The sequence below is a fragment of the Oncorhynchus nerka genome, linkage group LG12 (genome assembly GCF_034236695.1).
Source record: "Oncorhynchus nerka isolate Pitt River linkage group LG12, Oner_Uvic_2.0, whole genome shotgun sequence".
NCBI classification, from domain to species: Eukaryota; Metazoa; Chordata; class Actinopteri; order Salmoniformes; family Salmonidae; genus Oncorhynchus; species Oncorhynchus nerka.
Window position 1 is genome coordinate 88,663,920 of NC_088407.1, and position 24,338 is coordinate 88,688,257.

Here is a 24,338-nt window from a genome sequence, read left to right on the forward strand (position 1 = left end):
AAGTAAAATGTCTTCTCTCCTACCCAGGTCTCTCTCTCAGCCTTGAGGTTTATCAGACTCCCTCTGAAGTCTTACTGAAACGTGGAGAGAACGTTCAGATCTTCTGCCACCATGAGAGAACTAACTACAGACTGATGCAGTGGTTCCAGCAGTCACCGGGAGAAAAACAACTCAAATGTATAGCCTATTTATTGTTTAAGTCCCAAACCACGTACATTGAAGAACATCTAAACGTGAGTGGGGATTTGAGTCAGAACGACCCAAAGAATGTTTCTCTGAACATGTTCAACCTTAAAGGTCCCGATCACAGTGCAGTTTATTACTGTGCTGCAAGTGAAGGCCACAGTGTTGTAGATTCCCTCTCTGCACTACAAAAACCCTGTGTGACACAATCTGTCTCACTGTAGTAAACTATTTAACCTCTTCAACCTATGGGGGCGCTATGTCATTATTGGATTAAAAAAACGTGCCCGTTTTAAGCGCAATATTTTGTCACGAAAAGATGCTCGACTATGCATATAATTGGCAGCTTTGGAAAGAAAACACTCTGACGTTTCCAAAACTGCAAAGATATTATCTGTGAGTGCCCCAGAACTGATGCTACAGGCGAAACCAAGATGAAACTTCAAACAGGAAATGAGCAGGATTTTTGACGCTCTGTTTTTCATTGTCTCCTTATATGGCTGTGAAAGCGCCACGAATTAGCCTGCCCTTTCTATCGTTTCTCCAACTTGTCTGCAGCATTGTGACGTACTTGTAGGCATATCATTGGTAGATTGGCCATAAGAGACTACATTTACCACGTGTCCGCCCGGTGTCCTTTGTTGAAATTGTTGCGTAATCTCCAAGCTGCTCGCATTCATCCATGTGATTGAGACAGAGAGGAGACTTCCAGCAATGATATATCATGAAGAGATATGTGAAAAACACCTTGAGGATTGATTCTAAACACCGTTTACCATGTTTCAGTCGATATTATGGAGTTAATGTGGAAGAAAGTTTGGCGTTTGGATGAATGAATTTTCGTTTTTTTTTGGTAGCCAAACATGACGCAGAAAACAGACCGATTTCTCCTGCACAAATAATCTTTCAGGAAAAACTGAACATTTGCGATCTAACTGAGAGTCTCCTCATTGAAAACATCCGAAGTTCTTCAAAGGTAAATGGTTTTATTTGAATGGTTTTCTGGTTTTTGTGAAAATGTTGCCTGCTGAATGCTAACGCTAAATGCTAATGCTAGCTATCAATAGCTATCAATACTGTTACACAAATGCTAGTTTTGCTATGGTTGAGAAGCATATTTTTGAAAATCTGAGATGACAGTGTTGTTAACAAAAGGCTAAGCTTGAGAGCTAGCATATTGATTTCATTTCATTTGCGATTTTCATGAATAGTTAACGTTGCATTATGGTAATGAGCTTGAGGCTGTATTCACGATCCCGGATCCGGGATGGCTCGACGCAAGAAGTTAACAGAACACCTCCCTCACACCTGCGTTGAGGTCTGGATTTGATCCAATATACTGTAACCACAACTAGAATGAGTAGAACGGTCCTCCTCATTCAAATCAATGATGCCATAATGGGTGGACTGGCAGCCATCCTTTCTAGACATTATATTTCTGTGACTGTGACAATGTTCTGCCGTTACATCGCTGATGAGGTCACTTCCGGTCCCTCTTTCTCCTCTCCAGTCAGTTCAGATGAGATCAGTTAGTTGTTGATGTACAGCTCAAGACTCAACATGATCAGAACCCTCTTACTCGGTTGGCTCTCAGGTAATAACAGTAATCTGACTTAGATATGGTCACTTGTTTAGATGTACAGTACGGGTATTATGTATCTTCGTCTCTTACCTATGAAAAATGAAAGATAATGTCTTCTCTCCATCTCTCCTCGGGTCTCTGTCTCAGTGTTGAGGTTCACCAGACTCCCTCTGCAGTCTTCAGCAGACCTGGAGAGAATGTTCAACTATTCTGCCAACATCAGAAAACAGACTATAGAGTGATGTTGTGGTACCAGAAACCACGAGGAGAAACAGCACTGAAACTCATTGGAAATCTGTATCATAAGAATCCAACCATTGAAAGTTCATATGAAAAGCATTTTAATATGAGTGGGGATTTGGGTGGAGGTGGCCCAAAGAATGCCTCTCTGAACATGTTCAACTTGAGACGACCCCAACACAGTGCTGTGTATTTCTGTGCTGCTAGTTATGCACAGTGTTGCAGATTCCCCTGTCTACACTACAAAAACCTTCTCTCATTCACCGTCTCACTAGATTATACTGAAGCAACACCTCCCTCACACCTGCACTGAGGTCTGGATTTGATTCAGTGCCAATATAATATAACAGTACAGCTGTCTTTGAACCTTTATTTAACTAGGCAAGTCAGTTAAGAACAAATTCTTATTTTACCCCAGCCAAACCCTCCCCTAATTCAATTCTGTGCCGCCCGATCACGGCAAGTTGTGATACAGCTCGGGATCAAACCAGGGTCTGTAGTGACACCTCTAGCACTGAGATGCAGTGCCTTAGACCGCTGCGCCAGTCGGGAGCCCCTAAATCCTGTCACGTGAAATCTTGCCAGGTTCAGACAACTTGAAACTCGGAAAGATGAGTCCCGAGTTTCCCACCAGGAAAATATAAGAATCATCCAATTGGACGCTCTGTGCTAAAAATAACTGTTCTTGGATACCCCGTTGAACTGTTCGGCCAGACTGAGGCAGCGGTTCCAAACATCCATCGGCTTCCCCACTGAACGGAACCCAAGGCAAGATCTACACCCCCGTCAACTTGACAGAAAGCTGTGAGCCTACGAGATCGCCATGATCCTCCAGGCAAACTCCCCGCATCCCCGGTCATGCCTGAGGAGTGGCCACAAGATCCACCCCGCCAGCTAGACCATCTCGATCTTCTGCCAGCCCCATGATCCCCTTAAGCTCCCAAGCGACTACCAGCATTGAGAGGTTGAGAGGTCATTCACCAGCCCGCTGCACCATATCCTCTCGCCGGCGCCTTACATCCCCAGTCTCGCCTGGCGACCATCACAGATTGGACGGTGGTCAGCCTTTAACTTCTTAAGGTATAGGGGGCAGCATTTTCACTTTTGGATAAATAGCATGCCCAATTTCAACTTCCTGCTACTCATGCCAAGAATATAAGATATGCATATTATTAGTATATTTGGATAGAAAACACTCTGAAGTTTCCAAAACTATTTGAATCATGTTTGTGAGTACAACAGAAATTATGTAGCAGGCAAAACCCCGAGGACTAACCATTCAGAAAACATTTTTTTTCATTGGGAAACGGTATTTCTTAGGAACTTGTTTGCAGTTCCTACCGCTTCCACTGGATGTCACCAGTCTTTGGAAAATGGTTGAGGTTATTCCTTTGTGAAATTAAGAAGTACGGCCATCTTGAAAAAGTGTAACACTGTTGAGAGTTGCACAAGACTTGAAAAGTAGCGTTGGGTTGTTGTCTTCCCGTATTGAACACAGATAGACCCGTCTTCAATTTGATCGATTATTAACGGTTCCTCCATGACTGGTCAACCCTTTTTTGTCTGGGGGATACCAAAGCCGTGCTGTTTTAATTTTACACCAGCTCCCTCAGCCAAGAGAGCACCGCCAGCAGGTCCACCACTGCCAGTGTCGAATACCCGACGTCACATTGCTCTACATTCCCATATCTGGTCTCCAGATAGCAGAGCTGCCGTGTCTACTCCCCCTGCTGGCCTGTGTCTCTGTCTCCCCCTGCTGGCCTGTGTCTCTATGTCTCCCCCTGCTGGCCTGTGTCTCTGTCTCCCCCTGCTGGCCTGTGTCTCTGTCTCCCCCTGCTGGCCTGTGTCTCTGTCTCCCGCTGCTGGCCTGTGTCTCTGTCCCCCCCTGCTGGCCTGTGTCTCTGTCTCCCCCTGCTGGCCTGTGTCTCTGTGTCTCCCCCTACTGGCCTGTGTCTCTGTCTCTCCCTGGCTGGCCTGTGTCTCTATGTCTCCCCCTACTGGCCTGTGTCTCTGTCTCCCCCTGGCTGGCCTGTGTCTATGTCTCCCCCTGGCTGGCCTGTGTCTATGTCTCCCCCTCCTGGCCTGTGTCTCTGTCTCCCCCTGCTGGCATGTCTCTATGTCTACTTCTGCTGGCCTGTGTAGCTATGTCTCCCCCTGCTGACCGGTGTCTCTGTGTGCCTGCTCCCCCCTTTACTTTGTCTTCTCTGTTGTCCTTGCTCTCGTACCCACCATACCCGGTTCCACGAGGAGGCAAAGTGGGGCTTCTCAGCCCACTCAGTTGCCCCCTCAGTTTTAGTTTGATGTCCCTATATAATAGATAGAGTGTGCTGTGGTGTGTGTAGGGGGGCTATGGAATTGGAAAGCCACTGGGGTCGTTAGGTTGGTCTTCTTTGGCTTTCCATAAAAAGCGGGGGAAAAATGCTTCTCATCTGTGGTAGGCTAAGTAAATAAACGTGATACGCCTCCGCCTGTAATATTTTGATTGATAAGGGCGGTGTTAACCTCTCTGGGGTAGGGGGCAGTATTTTGCCCAAAGTAAATTGCCTGTTACTCAGGCCCAGAAGCTAGGATATGCATGGATACAGAACACTCTAAAGTTTCTAAAACGGTTCAAATAATGTCTGTGAGTATAACAGAACTGATTTGGCATGCGAAACCCCGAGCACAATCCATCCAGGCAAAACCCAGAGGAAAAAAAAATTGAGGTCATAGGATTTTCCAATGGGTTTCTATGGGATACCCTTATTTTTAGGAGCCTGGTTGCAGTTCCTATGGCTTCCACTAGATGTCAACAGTCTTTAGAAATTGGTCAATGTTTTTCTTTTGAGAAATGAAGAAGTAGTCCTTTGTAAGTGTCACTCCAGGTGGACTTTGTAAGTGTCACTCCAGGTGGACTCTACTGTTTTGGTGCGCGTGAACTGGTGCGCTCCTCTTTGTTTTCTTTCGGCACATACATTCCTTTCTTCCCATTCCTTTCTTCCCACCCATGACCAGCTCAGAAACCAGATTGCATAGCGGAGAAGGTACGGTGGGATTCGAAATGGTCGGTGATCTGTTTGTTAACTTGGCTTTCGAAGACCTTAGAAAGGCAGGGTAGGATAGATATAGGTCTGTAACAGTTTGGGTCTAAAGTGTCTCCCCCTTTGAAGAGGGGGTTGACCGCGGAGGCTTTCCAATCTTTGGGGATCTCAAACGATACGAAAGAGAGGTTGAACAGGCTAGTAATAGGGGTTTCAACAATTGCGGTGGATAATTTTTAGGAAGAGAGAGTCAAGATTGTCTAGCCCAGCTGATTTGAAGTGGTCCATATTTTGCAGCTCTTTCAAAGCATCAGCTATCTGGATTTGGGTGAAGGATAAATGGGGGAGCTTGGGCAAGTTGCTGTGGGGGGTGCAGAGCTGTTGACCGGGGTAGGGGTAGCCAGGTGGAAAGCATGGCCAGCCGTAGAAAAATGATTATTGAAATTCTCAATTATCGTGGATTTATCGGTGGTGACAGTGTTTCCGAGCCTCAGTGCAGTGGGCAGCTGGGAGGAGGTGCTCTTATTCTCCATGGACTTTACAGTGTCTCAGAACTTTTTTTGAGTTTTGCAACAGGTTGCAAATTTCTGTTTGAAAAAGCTAGCCTTTGCTTCCCTAACTGCCTGTGTATATTGGTTCCTAACTTCCCTAAAAAGTTGCATGTCGAAAAAAACACTAGCAATGCAAACACTCAGAACAAAGAGAGCAGCAGTGGCTGGACTCTCCCTTCTGAGACTGCCTGTTGAGAACAACAGGCTGAACCTCCAAACCACACATACCTCTTTATTCCACACACCAGAATAAAGTACTTCAGCGTCAAGAAAATAATCTGAAAATAAATGACATCTGTACCAAAAACAATCAGTTTATGTATTACGATCTTAAACACTATCAGGTTGGTTTTCACAGCTGTTTCATAAGGTGTTCATTGTTCTAAGGTGTCCTTTGATGGAATTTATTTGTTCCACGTTATTCATTGTTGGATCCTAGGACCAACAATAGATGTGTATATATTCAACCACAAGGGTGTACTAATGAGCTATGCAAGATATATATATATATTGTTTTATTTATTTGCATAACAGAACTACTGAAATGATATTCTTTCAGTGTAGATCAGGACAGGTTGAAATAAAGACATGACGGCCAGACAAACCAGTGTATGAATCAACTGATCTACATATGAATGGAGTGGAAATTATCTGACTTCCTGATCTGTAAGGTAGTAACTTTATTGTGTCAAGCAGATTTACACGTTTTATTTTCCATTTTTTCAACGTTTAAAGACATGGATTTCGTATGTTAATTAATTAATTAATTATGTTAATTAACAAGGTACCAAAAAGTAGTTAGAATTAATGTTTTCATTTTATTAGCCAAACAACTTGTTTAAACAGCAAAATTGTTTGCATAGCGTTGATGAAAATAAGAAATTAGGCTGTAATGATCTCAAATTCTAATCATTAGGTCATCACACCATTGATATGGCAACGGATGCTAATAGTTTATCGAATCCCATTGTGACGTAAAGGGGGACACTATTTAGCAAGACGGACCCCAATAAATCAAGGTCTCAACTTACTGTTGCTAGGTAGAATACACAAGGTGCAATTTCTAAATATGATTGTGCAACAGCAGTTCACTCAATTAGCGAGGTCAGCTAATCATTTTTTGATTGGTTAATTAGTCTAGTCAGCTATCTAAACTCGCATGACCGAATACCGCCCGGGAACGCAGGACATGCGCCCAGGGGATTAACGTCTTGGCAAAATGTGTAGAAATGCAAGAAATTAACTTTCAAACTTACATTTTTCTCTCTGTTGTCAAGAGGGGGGCACTAAAAGGTTTTGCCCGTGAGGTGTGGGGGGCTCCCCAACCAAATCTCGCTTAGGGCCCCCAAAAAGATAGGGCCAGCCCTGCATACTGGGGCACCATCGACAGAAAGCTATATTGCAGGATCACCGCCAACCACCCAGCTATTCTGTGTACCCTCTGCAACTTTTCCCACCACAGCACCCGTTGTTCCGGCCACGCTCCAGATCCTTCCTCTCCGCGCCACGCCAGAACCCCCATCCGGGCCAAGCTTGGCCCCCTGATCCACCAGGCCCCCAAGCGTTTTCCTGATGCAGATGGTTCTCCAACTAAATATTGTTCTCCTACTGCAGATGGTTCTCCTGCTGCAGATGGTTCTCCTACTGCAGATGGTTGTCCTACTACAGATGGTTGTCCTACTACAGATGGTTGTCCTACTGCAGATGGCTCTCCTGCTGCAGATGGTTCTCCTACTGCAGATGGTTGTCCTACTACAGATGGTTGTCCTACTGCAGATGGCTCTCCTAATACAGATGGTTCTCCGAATACAAATACACTCAACCAACTATACCTTTCCTCCCTGTGGAGAAACCAAGTGTACTCATCCACACAGACAATCTTGACGTAGTCCACTCCCTCTTCATCATGCCATTCCTTCGCAGACTCACCTGGATTTCTGTCAAACATCAGTTCATTATCCACTCACATTCACCACAACTGTACAGAAATCCGGACACCACAATTTTTCCAGAAATTCAAGGACCTTGGCTCCAGACTCCGACTCCATTTTCGGAAGCTATCTTAACCTGAACCCTTCCCTCCTCCACCTGATCGCCCAATGAACTATCCTCCTCAGTCTTGCTCTCCAGACCTTAATTTCTTATTGGACATCCTGGAAATGCTTCCGCTCTTTCCACAACAACTACAACATCCCCTTCCACTCCTTCGACCTCATCATCATCATCATCACCATCATCCATGACCATTCCTCTCTCTCCATCCGCACGTCCACCATCCAAGTTTACCTCACGCCATCAATTTCTTTGTGAAACTCCTTACTGGTGCCTCCAGCCCTGCCATCTCCAGCCCAAAAACAACTCAACTCATTAAAGATCTTCAAAGAATAGAACCGGTCCTTTCTTCACTCTGCCTTCCTCCTCATCTCCTGCATCCAGACTCTCAGATCCAGATATCTCTCCCTTTCAGTCGATGCTGTCCTTGAATCCATGTTCCTCCTCACCTCCTGCATCCATACCCTCAGATCCAGATATCTCTCCCTTTCAGTCGATGCTGCCCTTGAATCCATGTTCCTCCTCACATCCTGCATCCATACCCTCAGATCCAGATATCTCTCCCTTTCAGTCGATGCTGTCCTTGAATCCATGTTCCTCCTCACCTCCTGCATCCATACCCTCAGATCCAGATATCTCTCCCTTTCAGTCGATGCTGTCCTTGAATCCATGTTCCTCCTCATCTTCTTCGGATTCCTGAGATGCTATGAATTTACCTCTGCTTCCAACTCCTTCCATCCATGAATTTGCTAAACGTACAATATGTTACGAATTTGCTAAACCTACAATATGTTATGAATTTGCTAAACATACAATATGTTATGAATATGCTAAACCTACAATATGTTATGAATATGCTAAACGTACAATATGTTACGAATTTGCTAAACCTACAATATGTTATGAATATGCTAAACGTACAATATGTTACGAATTTGCTAAACGTACAATATGTTACGAATTTGCTAAACGTACACTATGTTATGAATTTGCTAAACGTACAATATGTTATGAATTTGCAAAACGTACAATATGTTATGAATTTGCAAAACGTACAATATGTTACGAATTTGCTAAATGTTTGATATGTTACGAACTCTAGCTAGGTGGCTAATGTTAGCTATGCTAGGGGTTAGGGGTTAAGTTTAGAAGTGAGGTTAAAGGGTTAAGGTTAGGGTTAGGGCAACGTTTCCCAAACTCGGTCCTCGTGATGCTATGAATTTACCTCCGCTTCCAACTTCTTCCATCCTGCCCATCACCCCTACATCTCAGACCTCACCTTTCACTCTCAAGACTTCCTCATCTTCAGCCTCAAAAAAGCAAGACAGATCAGCCTGCCACCGTCTTCCTGTTCCACCTCCCTTCCGTCCTCAGCCCTTATGAACTTCTAACCTTCCTCATCCACCTCCGGTCATCCCTCACGACCCCCTCTTCATCACAGAAACCATCGATGTCACCTCCCGCCATTGGTTCCATCTCATCTCCAAGTCCGTTTTTCGACCTATCACTTCTGCCACTGCCGCCTCTGCTTCTCACCAAGGGCTTCCAGACCACACAGTTCAACTTCTAGGCCGCTGGTCCTCCCAAGCCTACCACAGCCACATCCGATCCAACCCACAAGATCTCCTCTGAGTCCACAATACCCTCTGTACTTGAACAATTATCCTTCGGTCCTGACTTTTTGTGGTTTGCACTGCACAAGCCACCTGCTCTGAACAGGACACCTTCCCCAAACACCTAGAGTCCCGATCCCCACCAATCACTCCTTTACGACTCCAACTTCAAGAGCAAACCTCTCCTCCAGCACCTACAGACAACCACGTCCCTTCACCAAGAGCACTCGTTCTTCAATGTCCTACGGACCACCACACCCCTACCTACTGAGCATTATGCTCCCCGCATCACCAAACTACCTCATCCACCCCCCCAATTCCCTTTCAATAAAATCGTAAACTTACTATGTTGGAGGTGTGATCTGTACTTTGTGAAGAATGCCACTCTGAACGTTTTCAACTTAAAAGTAGACCCCGACACAGTGCAGTGTTTTTATGTGCTGCTAGTTATGTGCCATGTTGCAGAACCCCCCCGTCTACACAACAAAAACCATCTCAGTAGAGTATAAAATAAAATGAAAGATCTTCCTCGCATCTGTAATTTAGGTCTGAATTTGATTGTGCCAATTTAACAGGGGGTTTGTATTTACATCAGTGATGATGTCACTTCCTGTTCCTCTCCAGGCAGTTGAGATGGTTTGTTGGTTGATTCAGATTAGTTGGTTGTTGATAATCATCTCTGATGATGTCACTTCCTGTTCCTCCTCCTCTCCTGCCAGTTGAGATGGTTTGTTGGTTGATTCAGATTAGTTGGTTGTTGTTGATCATCTCTGACAGTCAACATGTACAAAACTCTCATCATCTACACACTCTTTTGGCTCACAGGTAGTAATCTAGGAAATTAACGTTTGTTTTAGATTCATAATATGGTATGATGTATATTCCTTTATGTTTGCCTCTGCTAGTGAATGTCTTCTCTCCATCTCTCCTCAGGTCTCTGTCTCAGTGTTGAGGTTCACCAGACTCCCTCTGTAGTCTTCAGCAGACCTGGAGAGAATGTTCAACTCTTCTGCCAACATCAGAAAACAGACTACACACTAATGCTGTGGTACCAGAAACCACGAGGAGAAACAGCTCTGAAACTCATTGGAAATCTGTATCATAAGAATCCAACCATTGAAAGTTCATATGAGAAGCATTTTAATATGAGTGGGGATTTGGGTGGAGGTGGCCCAAAGAATGCCTCTCTGAACATGTTCAACTTGAGACGACCCCAACACAGTGCAGTGTATTTCTGTGCTGCTAGTAAGGCACAGTGTTGCAGATTCCCCTGTCTACACTACAAAAACCTTCTCTCAGTCACTGTCTCACTAGATTATACTGAAGCAACACATCCCTCACACCTGCACTGAGGTCTGGATTTGATTCAGTGCCAATATAATAAAACAGTACAGCTGTCTGATACCACGCTGCATTCTGTCATTACATCACTGATGAGGTCACTTCCTGTTCCTCCTCTCCAGTCAGTTCAGATGAGATGAGATGAGATGTCAGTTGGTTGTCAATGATCACTAAGTCAACATGATCACAACTCTTATCATTATCACTGTCCCACTATTCTGGATTACAGGTAATTTAAACTTCAGATATTTAGTAGTTCCCTACATTACTTATTAAACATGAAAGTGTAAAAATGTGCATAAATGTGTACAAATAATTACAAATTATATGTTTTATTCAAACTTGAGAAATGGTGAAATCCTTTGTTATGTCCTCTGTCTCCGCCCAGGTGTCTCTCTCAGTAAATCAGTGTACCAGTCTCCCTCTACGTCGCTGGTGAAGCCTAATGCCTCTGTCACACTCAACTGCAGTCATAAAATCCCCAGCTATGACACAGTCCTCTGGTACAAGCGTTCTGTGGAAGACACGGCTCTAAACCTCATAGCTTATATATACTATAAAACCCCAACAGTTGAACTCTCATATAAAGGTTACTTTGATGTGAAAGGAGATGGAGAGAACGATGCCTTCCTTCATATCCTCAAACCGAGACAAGCTGAAGACAGTGGGGAGTATTTCTGTGCTGTCAGTCTACACAGTGGTACAGAGACCTAGTCCACTCTACAAAAACCTCCATCTGACACTACATCAAAACACCTGCATTAAACCACAGGAAGGAGCAGACTTCTGTTCAGATACTATCAACACCTGCATTAAACCACATGAACTAACAGACGTCTGTTCAGAGAGAGAGAGTGGGGGAGAGGAGACAGAGAGAGAGAGAGAGAGAGAGAGAGAGAGAGAGACAGAGATTGGGGGGGAGAAAGAGAACGAGAGATTAGAAAGAGACAAAGAGAGTGAGATCAGAGCATATGCATGGAAATAGAGACAGAGAGAATCTAGTTTCAAGGACCAAATGAAATTGAGAGGAAACGCAGAACAGTATTGTGATTTAAGTGTTTCCAACCTGACACAAGAGGACAGTGCAGTGTATTTCTGTGCTGCCAGAGAGCACAGTGGAGCAGATCCTGTCTCAGTCCTACAAAAACCACATCTCAAATACAGTCACACCTCCACTACAGTGTTCTGAACCATATAAACATCCTCATTACTAAACATCCTCATTACTAAACATCCTCATTACTAAACATCCTCAATACTAAACATCCTCAATACTAAACATCCTCAATACTAAACATCCTCAATACTAAACATCCTCATTACTAAACATCCTCAATACTAAACATCCTCAATACTAAACATCCTCAATACTAAACATCCTCAATACTAAACATCCTCATTACTAAACATCCTCAATACTAAACATCCTCAATACTGTTAGTAATTAGATATGTAGATGGGTGAGCCGGTCAAGGATCGATTCAGACAAAGTGGTAAATTGTATGACAAGCGACAGTTTATTCAGAGTGAAGATATCTAGTACAGCGTAATTACGGCTCTCCCGTTAGCTCGCACAGAACAGCAGGAAAAGAGGCCGTTAACAATCAGCACAGCCCTAATATATGGCACAGAAAGTAGGTTGATTCTAGAAGATCGGATCTTTGGATTGGTTCAGGCTGGGTGTAGTCTGTAGTCTTCCGCCATTGGCTCAGTTGTCTGTCCGTCATCGTGGAATCCTCTTCGGGCACACAATGTTCGGCTAGAGAGGAGATTATGTGTGTGCGCTAGTTTGGCAGTAAGTGTGTAATGCGGGAGCTATCCTGTAGGGGACCCCACAGGCTTTACTGTGAGTTGTAGCCATGTATTAGCAATAGGTTGGTCACCTGCATAAGAAATAGCATTTCTCTACAATACTAAACATCCTCATTACTAAACATTCTCAATACTAAACATCCTCAATACTAAACCTCCTCAATACTAAACCTCCTCAATACTAAACATTCTCAACACTAAACATCCTCAATACTAAACCTCCTCAATACTAAACCTCCTCAATACTAAACATTCTCAACACTAAACATCCTCAATACTAAACCTCCTCAATACTAAACATCCTCAATACTAAACATCCTCATTACTAAACATCCTCATTACTAAACATCCTCAATACTAAACATCCTCATTACTAAACAGCCTCAATACTAAATATCCTAAACACTAAACATCCTCATTACTAAACATCCTCATTACTAAACATCCTCAATACTAAACATCCTCAACACTAAACATCCTCAATACTAAACATCCTCAATACCTCAATACTAAACATCCTCAATACTAAACCTCCTCAATACTAAACATCCTCAATACTAAACATCCTCAATACCTCAATACTAAACATCCTCAACACTAAACAGCCTCAATACTAAATATCCTTAATACTAAACATCCTCAATACTAAACATCCTCAACACTAAATATCCTCATTACTAAACATCCTCAATACTAAACATCCTCAATACTAAACATCCTCAATACTAAACATCCTCATTACTAAACATCCTCAATACTAAACATCCTCAATACTAAACATCCTCAATACTAAACATCCTCAATACTAAACATCCTCATTACTAAACATCCTCAACACTAAACATCCTCAATACTAAACATCCTCAATACTAAACATCCACAAACATTTAGAGTTTTATTTTCTTCAAAATAAAGAGGCCTTTTATTTAGCAAATTCTGTTTTGTTTTATGTTATTGTTCCAATACCTTCCAGCTGATCCAGCAGAGAGCAGTAATGTTCCACTGTACTGTAAGCCGATAGGTCAGCTATAAGCTCCTCCCACCTCAGAACACTCAGAATGTGTGCTGGTGTTCTACATTCTACTCATAGAGATGGAGGTCTCACAGATCCTGCTGCCCTACTATAAGCTCCTCCCACCTCAGAACACTCAGAATGTGTGCTGGTGTTCTACATTCTACTCATAGAGATGGAGGTCTCACAGATCCTGCTGCCCTACTATAAGCTCCTCCCACCTCAGAACACTCAGAATATGTGCTGGTGTTCTACACTCTACTCATAGAGATGGAGGTCTCACAGATCCTGCTGCCTTACTATAAGCTCCTCCCACCTCAGAACAGTCAGAATGTGTGCTGGTGTTCTACACTCTACTCATAGAGATGGAGGTCTCACAGATCCTGCTGCACTACTATAAGCTCCTCCCACCTCAGAACACTCAGAATGTGTTCTATTGTTCTACATTCTACTCATAGAGATGGAGGTCTCACAGATCCTGCTGCCCTACTATAAGCTCCTCCCACCTCAGAACACTCAGAATGTGTTCTATTGTTCTACACTCTACTCATAGAGATGGAGGTCTCACAGATCCTGCTGCCCTACTATAGCTCCTCCCACCTCAGAACACTCAGAATGTGTTCTATTGTTCTACATTCTACTCATAGAGATGGAGGTCTCACAGATCCTGCTGCCCTACCATTTACAACATGTGGCAACCTACTTGTTTCTTTTTATAGCTTTCAAATGTGTTTCCTGTCAACATACCTAGTAAAATGATTGTTAATAAACAGTATCGGGCATGACAGGCCCCATAATATTATCATTCCTGGATTTGGATTTGTTTTAGATTTTTTTACTCTCAATATTATGATAGTTGATGATAGTTGATGTTCTCAGTCTGTCTCTGGTTCAATCTCATCAGAAGACCTATAGAGCCCCACAGTGGAGGTGTCATAATTGAGGTTCTCAGTCTGTCATTGGTTCAATCACATCAGATGACCATTATTGAGGTCTCGATTATTTTGTGAAACTCTCCTTTAATTGTGCATCGGTCGGTCAAGAGATGTTTCCTCTGTTAGGCCTACTGCTGTAGCATATGTCATGGCAGAGATTGTAAAGCAGAGCTGCCCAACCCTCTTCCTGGAGATCTACCGTCCTGTGGGTTTTCAGTCCAACCCTAATTTAACATATCTGATTCTTCTTATTAGCTGGTTCAAGTCCTTAACAGTCTGATGGCCTTGAGATAGAAGCTGTTTATCAGTCTCTCAGTCCCAGCTTTGATGCACCTGTACTGACCTCGCCTTCTGGATGGTAGCAGAGTGAACAGGCAGTGGCTCAGGTGGTTATTGTCATTGTTGAACTTTTTGGCCTTCCTGTGACATCAGGTGCTGTAGGTGTCTTGGAGGGCAGGTAGTTCGCCACCAGTGATACGTTGTGCAGACCGCACCACCCTCTGGAGAGCCTTGCGGTTGAGGGCTTTGCAGTTACTGTAACAGGCAGTGATACAGCCCGACAGGATGCTCTCAGTTGTGCATCTGTAAAGGTTTGTGAGGGTTTTAGGTGACAAGCCAAAGTTCTTCAGCCTCCTGAGGATGAAGAGGCGCTGTTGCACCTTCTTTACCACACTGTCTGTGTGGGTGGTCCATTTCAGTTTGTCTGTGATGTGTATGCCGAAGAACTTAAAACTTTCCACCTTCTCCACTACTGTCCCTTTGATGTGGATAAGGGGGTGCTCCCTCTGCTTTTTCCTGAAGTCCATGATCATCTCCTTTGTTTTGTTGACGATGAGTGAGAGGTTGTTTTCCTGACACCACACCTCCTCTCTGTAGGCTGTCTCGTCGTTGTTGGTAATCAAGCCCACTACTGTTGTGTCGCCTGTAAACTTGAGAGATTGAATATGTCTGTAAACACACCAGCCAGCTGGTCTGCGCATGCTCTGAGGACGCGGCTCGGGATGCCGTTTGGGACAGCAGTCCTGTGAGGGTTAACACAGTTAAACGTCTTACTCACTTTGGCCACGGAGAAGTGGGAGGGTGGGCACAGTCCTTGTTAGCAGGCCACAACGGTGGCACAGCATTATCCTCAAAGCTGGCAAAGAAGGAGTTTAGTCTGTCTGGATGCGAGACGTCGATGTTGGTGTCTTGGCTGTTTTATTTTTTTATTCCGTAATTGCCTGTAGACCCTGCCACATAGTACGCCTCGTGTCTGAGCCATTGAATTGCTACTCCAATTTGTCCTTATACCAACATTATGCTTGTTTGATTGCCTTGCGGAGGGAATAACTACACTATTTATATTCGGCCATATTCTCAGTCCTCTTCCCGTGGTTAAATGCGGTGGTTCTTGCTTTCAGTTTTGTGCGACAGCCTCTATCCGTCCACGGTTTCTGGTAAGGTTTTAATAGTCACAGTGGGTACAACATTTCCAATGCACGTCCTTATAAACTCACTCACCGAGTCAACGTATAGGTCAATGTTATTCTCTGAACATTTCCCAGTCCGCGTGATCGAAACAATCTTGAAGCATGGATTCTGATTGGTCAGACCAGCGTTGAATGGTTCTAGTCACGGGTATATAAAATCCCCAGCTACAATAAATGCAGCCTCTGGATATATGGTTTACATTGAGTCCAGTGATGTTCCTTGAGGGTCATTGTGGTGTCTGCTTGAGGGGGTATATACACAGCTGTGACGAAAACTGACGAGAATTGTTTTGGGAGATAATATGGCCTGATAGTAAGGAATTCTAGGTCGGGTGAGCAGAAGGACTTGAGTTCCTGTATGTTGTTATGATTACACCATGAGTCCTTAATCATGAAGCATACACCCCTGCCCTTCTTCTTCCCAGAGAGGTGTTTATCTCTGTTGGCATGATGCATGAAGAAGCCCGGTGGCTGTACCGACTCCGACAACATATCCTGAGAGAGCCATGTTTACGTGAAACAGAGAATGTTACAATCTCTGATGTCTCTATGGAAGGCAACCCTTGCTCTCATCTTGTCCACCTTGTTGTCTAGAGACTGGACATTAGCGAGTAGTATACTCGAAAGCGGTGGGCGGTGTGCATGCCTAACGGAGCCTGACCAGGAGGCCGCTCCGTTTGCCTCTTCTTCAGCGATGTTGTTTTGGGTCGGCTTTTGGGATTAGATCCACTGTCCTGGGTGGTGGTCCAAACAGAGGATCTGATCCATTGTCCTGGGTGGTGGTCCATACAGAGGATCTGATCCATTGTCCTGGGTGGTGGTCCAAACAGAGGATCTGATCCATTGTCCTGGGTGGTGGTCCAAACAGAGGATCTGATCCATTGTCCTGGGTGGTGGTCCAAACAGAGGATCTGATCCATTGTCCTGGGTGGTGGTCCAAACAGAGGATCTGATCCATTGTCCTGGGTGGAGGTCCAAACAGAGGATCTGATCCATTGTCCTGGGTGGAGGTCCATACAGAGGATCTGATACATTGTCCTGGTCGTAATGTTGGTAAGTTGACGTCACTCTTAGATCCAATAGTTCTTCCCAGCTGTATGTCAAGATTTCCTGGGGTAACAACATAAGAAATAATACATTAAAACATGAAATACTGCATAGTTTCTTAACCTGTTGCCTCTACTTGGGACGCTTGCATCCCAACTAGAGCTCTGGAAATGCAAATGCGCTACGCTAAATGCTAATAGTATTAGTTAAAACTCAAAAGTTCATTAAAATACACATGCAGGGTATCAAATTAAAGCTACACTCGTTGTGAATCCAGGCAACAAGTCCGATTTTTAAAATGCTTTTCGGCGACAGCATGAGAAGCTATTATCTGATAGCATGCACCAATACACTACAACAGAAAAGCACAGCAGGGGACGTAAACAAAATAATTAGCATTTCGGCGTTACACAAACCGCACAATAAAATAGAAAACAGTCATTACCTTTCACCATCTTCTTTGTTGGCACTCCTAGATGGCCCATAAACACTATTGGGTCTTTATTTCGATTAAATCGGGCCATATAAAGCCAAGATATCGTTATATGTAGACTGTGTGATAAACGAAAAAACAGCGATTTCACAACGTAACGTCATTTTTTTAAATTCAAAAAGTAGACGATAAACTTTCACAAAACACTTCGAAATACGTTTGTAATGCTACTTTAGGTATTAGTAAACGTTAATAAGCGATAAAAATCATCCGTAGGCGATGTAAATATCATTAGCTGTCGTCTTGGAAAAAATTTCAGGAGAGAGCTCTTCCGGAATGATCTGGGCGGAGACCGGAGGTAAGCGGTGCCCCTCTTTCGGTTCAACCAAGAATCAAAGATGATTAAATTCACAAGATACTCGACAACATGGGGATGCTGTGGGAGTTGAATGCTCGGTCTTATCTAATTCGGCTCACTGTTAACAACTGCTGGAAGTGGCGCAAGGATATTTATTTCCATTTTCTGTGATCAGGTTTTCCTGCGCTTTCCGATGTAACGCACGTTATGTAATAGCCACAGTCGTGATTTAACCAGTTTTAAAAACGTCCGAGGGTTTCCTATCCACACATTCTAACCATATGAACGTACTATATTCCTGGCATGAGTAGCAGGGCGCTGAAATGTTGCGCGATTTTTAACAAAATGTTCAAAAAAGTAGAGGTTCGACTGAAGAGGTTAAGGACTCAAAGTGAGGCGACCAACTCTGTCAGTGCCATCTTGCTGAGCTGTGAAAGCAAAGCAAAAGGACAACAACTTAGTGCAATTGATTTGACATTAATATATTATTAAAGAATGCCAGCACCATCTTGCAGATGTCCCAACCTGGTCTCAGAGCATTTCCTACTATTCTGTACGTAAATCCCAGACTCTCTATTGAGTATGATATGTTACCTTTCGTGTGGTATGTATTAGTATCACCCATTTCGTATGAAGAAGAATTTGAATTCGTATTACATATTATGAATTTGCAAAACGTACAATATGTTATGAATTTGCTAAATGTACAATATGTTACGAACTCTAGCTAGGTGGCTAACCTAGCTAGCTGGCTAATGTTAGCTATGCTAGGCGTTAGGGGTTAAGTTTAGAAGTTAGGTTAAAGGGTTAAGGTTAGGGTTAGGGCAACGTTTCCCAAACTCGGTCCTCGTGATGCTATGAATTCACCTCTGCTTCCAACTCCTTCCATCCTGCCCATCACCCCTACATCTCAGAAATCAACTTCCAATCTCAAGACGCCCTCATCTTCACTATCAAAAGAAGCAAGACAGATCAGCCTGTCAAACCCATTACAGTCTTCCTGTTCCACCTCCCTTCCTCTCTTCATCAGCCCTTATGAACCTCTAACCTTCCTCTTCAACCTCCCTCACGACCCCCTCTTCATCACAGAAACCGACCATGTCACCTTCCGCCACTGGTTCCATCTCCATCTCATCATCTCCAAATCCGTTTTTCACCTATCACTTCTCCGGACACTCCTTCCATATCAGTGCCTGCCACCTCTGCTTCTCACTAAGGGCTTCCAGACCACACAGTTCAACATTTAGACCGCTGGTCCTCCCAAGCCTACCACAGCTACATCCGATCCAAGCCACAAGATCTCCTCTTAGCCCACAATACTCTGTGTTCTTGAACCATAATCCTTGAGTCCTGCCTTTTCACGTTCCCCAAACAGGACTCCTTCCCCACACCAAGAACAGTCGCTCTCCAGTGTCCAACGGACAACCACACCCCTACCTACCAAGGGGCATGCTCCCTGCATCACCAAGCTACCTCTTCCACCCCCCACCACCCCCCCATTCCCTTTCAATAAAATCTTAAACATTCTACGTTGAAGGTGTGATCTGTAATTTTTTGAAGAATCCCCCATCGTCTGCACTACAAAAACTGTCTCAGTAAATTATACAATCAAATTATATATCTTCCTCACATCTGCATTTGAGGTCTGAATTTGATTGTGCCAATTTAACAGGGTTTTGTCATTACACCAGTGATGATGTCACTTCCTGTTCCTCCTCCTCTCCTGCCAGTTGAGATGGTTTGTTGGTTGATTCAGATTAGTTGGTTGTTGACGATCATCTCTGACAGTCAACATGTACAAAACTCTCATCATCTACACACTCTTTTGGCTCACAGGTAGTAATCTAGGAAATTAACATTTGTTTTAGATTCATAATATGGTATGATGTATATTCCTTTATGTTTGCCTCTGCTAGTGAATGTCTTCTCTCCATCTATCCTCAGGTCTCTGTCTCAGTGTTGAGGTTCACCAGACTCCCTCTGCAGTCTTCAGCAGACCTGGAGAGAATGTTCAACTCTTCTGCCAACATCAGAAAACAGACTATAGAGTGATGTTGTGGTACCAGAAACCACGAGGAGAAACAGCTCTGAAACTCATTGGATATTTGAATTTTAATTCTCAAACCATTGAGAGTTCATATGAAAAGCATTTTAATATGAGTGGGGATTTGGGTGGAGGTGGCCCAAAGAATGCCTCTCTGAACATGTTCAACTTGAGACGACCCCAACACAGTGCAGTGTATTTCTGTGCTGCTAGTAAGGCACAGTGTTGCAGATTCCCCTGTCTACACTACAAAAACCTTCTCTCAGTCACTGTCTCACTAGATTATACTGAAGCATCACCTCCCTCACACCTGCACTGAGGTCTGGACTTGATTCAGTGCCAATATAATAAAACAGTACAGCTGTCTGATGCCACGCTGCATTCTGTCATTACATCACTGATGAGGTCACTTCCTGTTCCACCTCTCCAGTCAGTTCAGATGAGATGAGATGAGATGTCAGGTGGTTGTCAGCGAACACTAAGGCCCCGTCTAGACTTGACAGTTCATGCAGCTTTAGTGTTCTGATCATAGAGATCTGATCATGGAATTCCCAACATGGAATTCCCAACGCGCCATGCATCTAAACCTACATTTAACTGTTTCTACCGTGTCCACTGTGTGTCTGGATTCCATTTTCCCGCTCTATATTCAATTGCAAGTATGTGTCATGCATCTACGCCTACATTTGCATTCATGACCACCTCCTGAAGTGGTCAACCAAATCCTAACTCAATGTAGACCTAAGTCAACATGATCAGACCTCGTATCATTTTCACTCTCCCACTGTTCTGGATCACTGGTCATTTAAACGAGTTAGTTCCCTACGATACTTACTACATATGAAAGTGTAACAATTTGTTCAAATGATTATGAATGTACTATCAACACCTGCATTAAAGCACATGAACTAACAGACCTCTGTCCAGAGAGAGAGAGTGGAGAGGAGAGGAGAGAGAAAACAGGAGAGATAGAGGGAGAGTAAGGGGGGAAACAAATAGAGACAGGTTTGAGAGAGAGAGAGAGAGAGAGAGAGAGAAAGAAAGAAAGAAAGAAAGAAAGAAAGAAAGAAAGAAAGAAAGAAAGAAAGAAAGAAAGAAAGAAAGAAAGAAAGAAAGAAAGAAAGAAAGAAAGAGGGGAAGAGGGGAAGAGAGAAAGAAAGAGAAGGAGGGAGAGGGAGATAAAGAGAGAAAGTTCAGCTCTCTTGAGAAAGATACCCGAGGAAGAGGAAAATCATTCTCCCAGCACAGAGCACCACTCCCTCATTGCAATGAAGGATAAATCAACCAGACCCCCTCAACAACACCCCCTCAACCAGACCCCTCAACAACACCTCCTCAACCAGACCCCTCAACAACACCTCCTCAACCAGACCTCTCAACAACACCTCCTCAACAACACCTCCTCAACCAGACCCCTCAACAACACCTCCTCAACCAGACCTCTCAACAACACCTCCTCAACAACACCCCCTCAACCAGACCCCTCAACAACACCTCCTCAACAACACCTCCTCAACCAGACCCCTCAACAACACCTCCTCAACCAGACCCCTCAACAACACCTCCTCAACCAGACCCCTCAACAACACCTCCTCAACCAGACCCCTCAACAACACCTCCTCAACCAGACCCTCAACAACACCCCTCAACCAGACCCTCAACAACACCCCTCAACAGACCCCTCAAACAGACCCCTCAACAACACCCCCTCAACAAGACCCCTCAACCACACCCCTCAACAACACCTCCTCAACCAGACCCCTCAACAACACCTCCTCAACCAGACCCTCAACAACACCTCCTCAACCAGACCCCTCAACAACACCTCCTCAACCAGACCCTCAACAACACCTCCTCAACCAGACCCCTCAACAACACCTCCTCAACCAGACCCCTCAACAACACCCCCTCAACCAGACCCCTCAACAACACCCCTCAACAGACCTCCTCAACAACACCTCCTCAACAACACCTCCTCAACCAGACCCCTCAACAACACCTCCTCAACCAGACCCCTCAACAACACCTCTCAACAACACCCCCTCAACAACACCTCCTCAACAACACCTCCTCAACAACACCCCTCAACCAGACCTCCTCAACAACACCCCTCAACAACACCCCTCAACCAGACCTCTCAACAACACCTCCTCAACAACACCCCTCAACAACACCCCTCAACCAGACCCCTCAACAACACCTCCTCAACCAGACCCCTCAACAACACCCCTCAACAACACCTCCTCAACCAGACCCCTCAACAACACCTCCTCAACCAGACCCCTCAACAACACCTCCTCAACAACACCTCCTCAACAACACCTCCTCAACAACACCCCCTCAACAACACCTCCTCAACAACACCTCCTCAACAACACCCCTCAACAACACCTCCTCAACAACACCCCCTCAACAACACCTCCTCAACAACACCTCCTCAACAACACCCCCTCAACAACACCCCCTCAACCAGACCCAGAGAGCTGGAGGTGAAGAGAGAGACATATCTGCACTCTGGACAGTGGTGAGACAACTTCAACAGGAGAAAGAGCAGGAGCAGGAGCACTAGAGGAGAGGATGAGAGTGCTGGAGGAGAGGGTGAGGGGGATGGCGTGTGACAGAGAACAACCCATTAGAGAGCTGGCCACCCCCGCAGAGAAACCAGCAGAACAGCCCATTTCAGACCCTGACCACATCTAGAACACAGCAGGACAGACAAATGAAGAACCCTGGGGATCCCACCCCTTCTGAACACCTCTGAACACCTCTGAACACCTCCTCCTGTCAGCCACCCTGATAGCCCCACTGACAACCCCCCCCACACACACACACCCACTGAGGACAAACACAAGACACAGATTGTTCTCCTTATGGACTCAAACAGGAAATATACACAAAAATGAACTTTTCCCCCAAAACACAGTGTCTAAACTCTGGTGTCCAAACATCCAGCGCACCCTTCCCTAGACCTTCTGTCTGAGGACCAACTAGGGTCACCCAGCCACATAATAATACACACAGGCACAAACAACCTGAGAGCGCAGCAGGAAAGGGTGGCCACAGCACTGAAGGGAGTGATTGAAAAATCTTCTTCTACTTTCCCCAACGCACAAGTGGTTATCTCCACCCTGCTACAATATAGCGGGTAAACGCAAGTATTTCCCGTGACTGTGCCTCAAAACCAAATGTTTTCCTGGCCCACCAATGGACTTGAACAGCCTTTACGACCAGGTCCACCTATACAAGGCAGCAGTGCCCAACTTTGTCAAAGGACATCATCCCTCAACCGCAGGCCCAAAACCTCACACAGCTCAACAAACACCCCGTCCAGACCAACAAGACCCCCCCCCCCCCCTCCCCCACTCCCACAATTCACACATACGCCCAGGCCGTGAACAGCCAAGCAGGCCCCACCCCCACTCGTACACTAGCCCGAGCCAATGGCATGTGCCAGATGCTCAGCAGGCTCTGCTCACACGGGCTCAGAGACAGGACAGGTAGAGTAGTCTGGCAGGCGGGCTCAGAGACAGGACAGGTAGAGGAGTCTGGCAGGTGGGCTCAGAGACAGGACAGGTAGAGGAGTCTGGCAGGCGGGCTCAGAGACAGGACAGGTAGAGGAGTCTGGCAGGCGGGCTCAGAGACAGGACAGGTAGAGGAGACTGGCAGGTGGGCTCAGAGACAGGTCAGGCAAGGGTCAAAACCAGAGGGGCGAGAAAAAGAGAGACTGGGGAAAAGCAGGAGCTGAGACAAAAAACGCTGGTTGACTTGACAAACAAGAAGAACTGGCAATGGACAGAAAACACAGGTGTAAATACACAGGGGATAATGGGGAAGATGGGGGGGGTGGAGACAATCACAAGGACAGGTGCGACAGATCAGGGTGTGACAAATAGTGAAGGTGTAAACTTGTCAGTAGAAAACCTAAACAATATATTTGACCTCACAGCTTCAAATAAAAAAGCCTAATCAAATGAACAACGATGACAAATGGTTTGATGAAGAATGCTTAAACCTAAAAAAAAAGAAAGAAAGAAAAAACTATCCAACAAAAAAAATATAGAGACCCAGAAAACCTGAGATTTCACTATTGTGAATCACTAAAACATTACAGAAATACTGTAACGACTTCCGCCGAAGTTGGTTCCTCTCCTTGTTCGGGCGGCGGTCAGTCACAGGTTTCCTAGCCATCATCGATCCATTTTTAATTCTCCATTTGTTTTGTCTTGTCTTCTCATTACATGTTGTGTATTTAACCCTCTGTCCCCCCCATGTCCTTGTTGTTTTTAGTAAATGGTTGTGCACGTTATTCTGGTGTGCGTCGGGTTTTGTTTTTTGTATTGATTGTTCTGTTATACGGTGATTTTTTTGTTATTAAACTGCTTTTGCTCTCCTGCGCCTGACTTCTCTGCCGCCAGTACGCACCACTTACAAACACACTATGGAAAAAGAAGGAACAGCACGTCAGAAATCAGCTTGGAAAACATTAAACTTGGAAAACACTAAACAAACAACAACACGAAGAGTTATCTATTCAAAACAGAGATGTATGGATAAAACACTTATCCAATCTTTTTGGCTCTATAACAAAGAACTAACAGCAAAAACATACATGATCAAATACAAATCTTAGAATCAACTATTAAAGA

The 24,338-nt window shown here is 44.6% G+C and overlaps 1 protein-coding gene across 1 annotated transcript; it reads left to right on the plus strand.

The window, feature by feature from the left end:
• Positions 1 to 20,960: 20,960 nt before the first annotated feature.
• Positions 20,961 to 22,220, plus strand: LOC135574147 (uncharacterized). Its single transcript, XM_065025035.1, has one exon. It carries the CDS (start codon positions 20,961 to 20,963, stop codon positions 22,218 to 22,220), a length of 1,260 nt encoding a protein of 419 aa, XP_064881107.1.
• Positions 22,221 to 24,338: the final 2,118 nt, after the last annotated feature.